Below are 6,796 nucleotides of genomic sequence, written 5' to 3'. Positions count from 1 at the left end.
AGTATCTCGATCTACTTCAAGCATTGACTAATTCAAGTGAAGAAGCTACCAAGAGATCTTGTGAAATGAAATGAGAATAGTAAAGAAAAGGCAAGTATGTACAGAGACAATAGAGGGGCGCGTAATTATGTCCTGTTGTAAATAAACGCCTTTAAAATTTATATTACTACTAAATAAACGCACCAGAATAGGCTTGCGTGGCTGTTGTCTCCAAGGTTGTCTCATTATTGGTCTTTTCGTGTTGAAGGGATTTAGTCGCAATTGGTGAGTTTAACTATACATGTATTTGTGTTGTAAAACTTAATTGTAAAAAGGCGATTAGCACATATCATGATAAACATGTATTTGTCACAGTAGAGTCTCCACGATTATAGACCTTATTCATTTAGAACAGTAAGCGCCCTCTGATGTCACGCGAAGCCATACAAGGCTCCCTATTTGCCATGGTGATGGTCTTTCGGACGCCATTTTGAGTTCTAAAACTGGGCGAGCACAACGGTTGCTATCATGTTACCATAGTTATGGTACTGCAAATGGCGAATTTGGCGGAGAATTGTGATGTTACTATGGTTTTGGTACTGCAAATGGCGAATATTGGCGGACAACTCCTTCGCAACGGGTTGTAAGCGCTATGAAATTAATTCAGTGAATAAGGTCTATTACGAGACATTGGACCAGGGTAAAAAATTTACTGCTATATTTAGAGGTTGTAGCGTTTGTATATCTTAGTATCTTAATAAATAAACCCCCATGATCACTAATCACTAATAGTACAGTGAAAACTGGTCATTATTCAGGCCATAGGGACAAAATTTTCTAACCTTGCCTTTTAAAGAGGTGGCTGCATTATGCGGCCTTAAAAAAAAGGTAGGAAGCATGCTGTTCTAACTGGCTATAGAGATGGATTTAGTGTATGACAGCGTATGAGACTGTGAGTGCTGGCAGCAAGGGGGCAGCCAATCTGTTAGAGCACCAAAAGCACTGCTTCAGACATAGGCAGTTGACTGTCAGCCCCAAGTGTAAAAAGTTTCACTATTGGTCCTTATAAGCTCCTGATGAAGAAAGTGATGAAGTCATTATCCATAGGATATATTTTTCACAATATCCATTTCAGTTCTACAATATAGTGGCCAAGCATAAGATGAACATAACACAGCATTCCAGTAGTTTAGTGGTGACCACAACACTGCCTGAGTTAAACTGTGGTGAGATTTGAGACTACCAGAAGCCCTGGAATGTCTTCAACACATGAAATACCAAATATCTAATGCCTGGCTTTCATCCACAGTGGACCTGTCTTGGTGGCCACTTGTACAGAAGGGAAACAGCTGCTACACAGTCTTGCGAGCGAAACAGCTAGTTGCCACACCCCTTAATTATCAATTTGTAAAATCTTTAGCAAAATTGTGCGTGCGAGCAAGTGCGATGTGGAAGTGCCGTGTATATGGTTGCTGCCTAGCAGTGACACATCACGAGTAGTGAAGTCACAATGCGTTACTGTATCATCCATCTAAATACAATCTCTGAATGTGTCATTTTGTGTAGAGAGCAATCTTCCACAAGAAGTGACCTGCAAGTTTCAGTGTATATTGTTAACCATTAATATTGTTCACAATATTGTGAACTATATGTACAGTGAAACCTCACTTAGTGGCCACCTCTTTAATAAGACCACCTCATTATATTGGCCACCTCTAGTAGGTCCCAAATATAGCTAAGCATTACTTATGACCTCATTAATAAGGCCACCTTGTTATTCAGGCCAAATTTTTTGGTCCCACAGCCTGCCATATTAATGAGGTTTTATTGTACTTATGTGAATTTTTATTTTTCGTAACTTTTCTTCAGGTTTACTGATGGGCACTATGAAGCATTGTTGACTGGTACGTGTATAATGTGGTGACTTGAAATGCTAAAACAGTACGTAGCATGTCTTGTATGTACATGTAATGTGTTGTAATGTGTCCACACATCCACACATCTTAGAAATAAATATAATCTTATTCTCTATAAATAGTCAGTTCCATTGTGCCACTGGGTCATAAGTTGGTTGAGTATGGATCATCCAGGGCACTTGAGTCACATTTTGTCCTGGCCAAGTGGATCTCATCCACTGACAGAATATACAGGATCAGATCACGTGTATAAATTACGGTGGAACTTGTTTATTGCCACCTTCACTCATTCAGCAGGTAACAGTGTATAAATTCTCAATTGGAATTGGCTTTTCAAGAGTGGTTGTCTTTCTATACTAGTGGCCATTAAGATAGGTTGTACTGATAGAGTGTACATACTAGAGATGCAACAATATCCTCCACTTAGTGTCGTTTGATAGTGATGCAATGGAGACTATGTATTATTGCATTTAAATACTATACTATTATATTGCAACTCTAACACGTATTTATAACAGGAATGTTTGTTAACTGTTTAGACATACTGGAGCCACACCCACTCATCTGGATTCTACAAATGGAGTCATACCAACTTGTTGTCTAGTCTCGCATGCCAGATGGTTTGTGTGGGGGCGGCAAATAAACCGTCTGGTCACTGTTGCACACTTTCTGTGAACTCACTGGAATGCAATTAGAGTACATAACGGTATTGTTTCGCGCCAAGGATGATGTAATAATCGTTCCAATCACTTCTGTGAGCAAACTAGGACGATGATTGTACTGGTAATGTCCTGGTGACGTATTTGAAACATTGCTGAACGTCTTCCTCGACAATTTCGCCGTTCCACAAATCTGTACTGAACCAAAATCATTCTTATACAAACGCTTTTAAGAGCCCTGTACTAGGGAAACAAAGATCCTAGGCCCATAGCGTTCTTAAACTTTCAAAAAAGTGATCTGTAGCGTTCTTTATTACAATAAGAATTTGAATTATTAGTGTTTGTTGCGTCACAAAGTCCGCGAAGCGATCTGATTGGCTCTGCTAACATTCCGGCAGTGGTCCCAGAATGTGTGCAACAGTGACCAGACGGTTTATTTGCCGCCCCCACACAAACCGTCTGGCACGCGAGACTACTTGTTGTCATCATACTTACTCGTTACTCCCATTGTGTTTGGATGAATATACATGCCGTCATGTGAGACTTGCTACCATGGTTGCATAGCAGTTATATTACAGTCATTATTGTACAATTCTTACATAATTATTGTGAAAAGTGTTTGGTATTCATGTGTCTCCTCTGTATGTTGTAATTACATGTGTAATTTTGTGTGGGGGTGCTATAAAATGCAATAATGCATGGTGACAATTGTATTAGGCGATTTTGCACACTTCCTTTTAAGCTAGCTACATGTGCTAATTACTCACAGCTTGTGTCAACAACTGGTAACCGCAGTTGTACTCTTGTGTCATTCTTTAAGCCGCGCCCTTAGAGGGACAAATTATGTGGGGGCGACTAATTTCAAAACGAAGGATGGTATGCAGCACCATAGATTATATCTATGACTATAATCTATGGCAGCACACTTCTTGGTGGCTATATGTACTGATTAACTACATAGAGCGCCAGTTCATCAATACCCAGTGACCGCAGTTGTGCTCTGCGTCATTCTTTAAATTCCGAGTAAAATTCTTAGAGAGCAAATGACGTGGGGGCGACTAAATTCAATTTTCAAACTAGCCATTCTCGAAAACAAATGTTTCAATCTGAACGAAACTTTCAGAACAGTTTAAAGACACATTGCCCTACATGCCAAGCGAGTATTGCGGAAAACAACAATCTGGGATTTGTATTTGGCCTCTAGGTCGACTGAAACTTCGTTAGTCTGGCGCCGCCCGCCCCTTCGCATAAAGTAAGGGTCTGGTGAAATACAGATACTAAATCATTTCTAGCGCCCAGATTCGGCGCTAGCCAATTAGTACATGCCAATGACGTTCACACAGAAATCGCCTTGGCAACACAATGCTTTTGTTCGAATTGAAGTGCAATTATCTGACGTAACAAGCATTACGTGCGCTGTCTAATTGAATTCCTTTTGAAATGATTAGGTATTCGTATTTCACCAGACCCTTACTTTTTGCGAAGGGGCGGGCGGCGCCAGACTAAAACTTCGTTTGGTGCTGAAATCACGACTGTAGGGTAATCATGTATGGTGAAATCGATGATGTGAATCTTGAGGTGATTGAGTGAATACTGAAGTGATAACAGGACGATCAATGTTCGGAATGCACAAAGGAACGCAAGGCATACACCTGCGGTTGCGTCTAACCGCATGCGATTAAAAAAAAAAAAAAAATGAAACTTCCCCTTTGATGTCGGCAACCTCGATCACGAAACAATCGGCATGGATTTGCTTCACTGCTTGTGTGGTAGTTACTAGTGACACGATGAGTTCAACTCCAGAGTTTCAGAGGGATAGCGTAAGTGACGGGTGGAGGCCGAATTTGACAACGTTCGTTCTTGTAAAATCCTCACGTAGTGGTCGCGTCATATATTGTCTGCGGCGCGCGTTTCTGCTTTACTGGCCGCGCGACTCACTACCGTGCACTGCTTGAAGGTTCTTAGTTTACTAATTTGTTAAGATGCCTTACTGTAGTTATACTGATAGTAAAGTGTCAGTAAACTTAAGTATATGGAACATAATTATTTTACTAAGTTTTAAACTCTCAGTAAAACATCAGTGAATGCAGGTTTACTGAAAAACTACTAAAATAACAAACAATTAACTGTTCCATATACTGGGGATATACCACTGTAGTAAACTAAGATACTTCAAGCAGTGGTGAGTCTTGATATGCAGCAGCAGTTAAGTTAAAACTCACACTAAACTTATCTACATACATTATAAACAGTTCAACTATTCATTTATTATTATTAATTTCACAAGATTGGATTGTGCAGGGATAAAAGAGCATTAAATCACACAAAATATTGCATCAGTTTAATTCAAATTAATTATTATTCATTGCAGTTATTGCAAAAAAAACTTTGGGTAAATTCTTGACTGTAAGATTGATACAAAACAAATGTATCCATTTCTTGCACTTCTGGCATTTCACCCAGTCGATTTTTTTGGCTGTTGAATTGGAAATAATACAAGTTGTTGCACCACATGTATCTGGAACCAGGGTAGGCTTTATCAAACTTTTGCTTGATTGTTTGGCTGACACAAGAGGAACACGTTCTATAAGGAAAGTGTGCACATTATGCAGTCTAGTGATAGTTATTATATTAAATGTACCAACATGATTATTACACATAAAGCTACTAATATTGGCGATGCAAACTTACCTTTTCTTATAATAGTTCTATTTCTTGGGGAGTTAATGACCCTCTTTCTCAATGTACCTATTAATATAAATATAAAGCTATGAATTAGTGATTAGAATAATCAGTGTGTCTGTTACAACCTGGGTGAACTGTATGCTAACTGATATTTGCAAGAATGTACACTTTAATTTCATTGCAGCAATCCCAAATCTGGTGTATCAACCACCTACAAACTATGCATACAAACCTTTGTAGTGAGGCTTCACAAACGTCTTAAGTTTGTAAAACCTCTGACACTTCTTTACGAATTTTTCATATAAAATTTTGTCATAATCTTCGCTGTCACTAAAGATGCTTGATTCCGAAGGTGGTGCAGTACCATGAGTCTCCTGAAAAAGGCTATTGTCATCATTTCTTACTGAATATTTCATACAAACCTTGTCACAATCATCGCTGTCACTGAAGATGCATTTTTCTGAAGGTGATGCAGTACTCTGACCCTCCTGAAAAAGGCTATTGTCATCATTCTAAAAAAATACTTATTTTGTAGGTCCTATTGTATAAAATTAACACATACTGGTTGCTCCTGAGTATCTTCGATGCTAGCAGATAAAGAAACATTATCAAAATTGGTGCTGCTGCTAAACTCTGATTCATCTTCAGTATCTGCATTACTCAAAGTCCTAGTTGGCTGACAATTGCTTTCAGAGCCATTCTCATTTGTAGACCCAAGTGCATCGTTTTCTAATTCAGGTAGCTGTTGATCGTCATCTGTTGTAGTTCCCAAATCTATATATAAAGTGAAAATATTACATAATATAAAGAAGCCCATACTGGGAATATTATGTGATCAAAATGTAAACAACTTAAGTGTTAGCTTTATGCATACAGACTTTTGGTACTTTATGCCTTGGTGCACTACATATGTCAATGTGCTCTATTAATATGCAAAACAAATGTATAGCTACATCTGGAGGAAGCAGCACTTGACACTACAGCTGTAGATGTTGGGTTCTCAGTGTGGTCCGACTGAAGTGGAACGGTGCATAACAAAATGTTACACATCAATTCCGCCATTGATATAACTTTGTGAAATACTCTGTTGGCAAAACGCATACTGTTGATACAGATAACAATGCATATGTGTAATAGAGATGGGCTCTATGGTATAATCTGTAAGTACAGGTAACTGAATAATGCGGTAGTGACAAAATATTAGTAAGCAATACCATTGGAAGAATACAAGTTAGCAGCCACTTGAACATGTGCAGTGGATTAAATGTGACACAGCACTTGTGGTTGCAGTATAAAATGAACTTCCAGGGGGGTATAGAGGTGCAACACCCAAAAGCTGTAAAAATCTTGCAATTGAATGGCTTGAAAATGGCTTAAAATGATGCTGATACCATTAAAAGTTAAACCAAACAATGCCAATCTATGCTACAATTTGCCCAACATTTCTATAAGTTGCAAAAATCAACAGGGGGCCTTGCCCCCATATGTCCCCATAGAGCCACCTATGAACCTGACCTTACCACTAACTGAGGTTGCCTAATATGCATAACAATATCT

At 38.8% G+C, this 6,796-nt stretch overlaps 1 protein-coding gene and 2 long non-coding RNA genes across 3 annotated transcripts in view; 1 reads left to right on the top strand and 2 right to left on the bottom strand.

The window, feature by feature from the left end:
• The first annotated feature begins 4,099 nt into the window (after positions 1-4,099).
• The window catches only part of LOC136267550 (uncharacterized), a 51,581-nt gene continuing 48,884 nt past the window's right edge, over positions 4,100-6,796 (top strand). The window contains exons 1-2 of the mRNA XM_066062713.1: positions 4,100-4,106; positions 4,365-4,374. Of these exons, the coding sequence (XP_065918785.1) occupies positions 4,100-4,106; positions 4,365-4,374 (17 nt within the window). The remainder of the gene's footprint in view (positions 4,107-4,364; positions 4,375-6,796) is intronic.
• LOC136265491 (uncharacterized) lies at positions 5,012-5,502 on the bottom strand. The gene is made up of 3 exons (XR_010705551.1): positions 5,472-5,502; positions 5,246-5,302; positions 5,012-5,138 (listed from the first exon to the last, which is right to left on the bottom strand). It is a non-coding gene; the product is annotated as an uncharacterized lncRNA (long non-coding RNA).
• Positions 5,502-6,026, bottom strand: LOC136265492 (uncharacterized). Its single transcript, XR_010705552.1, has 3 exons — positions 5,802-6,026; positions 5,662-5,751; positions 5,502-5,613 (listed from the first exon to the last, which is right to left on the bottom strand). It is a non-coding gene; the product is annotated as an uncharacterized lncRNA (long non-coding RNA).

The sequence above is a fragment of the Dysidea avara genome, chromosome 9 (assembly GCF_963678975.1).
Source record: "Dysidea avara chromosome 9, odDysAvar1.4, whole genome shotgun sequence".
Classification (NCBI taxonomy): domain Eukaryota; kingdom Metazoa; phylum Porifera; class Demospongiae; order Dictyoceratida; family Dysideidae; genus Dysidea; species Dysidea avara.
Note: the sequence above shows the minus strand (reverse complement) of the source record. Positions and strands in the feature narration are given on the sequence as shown.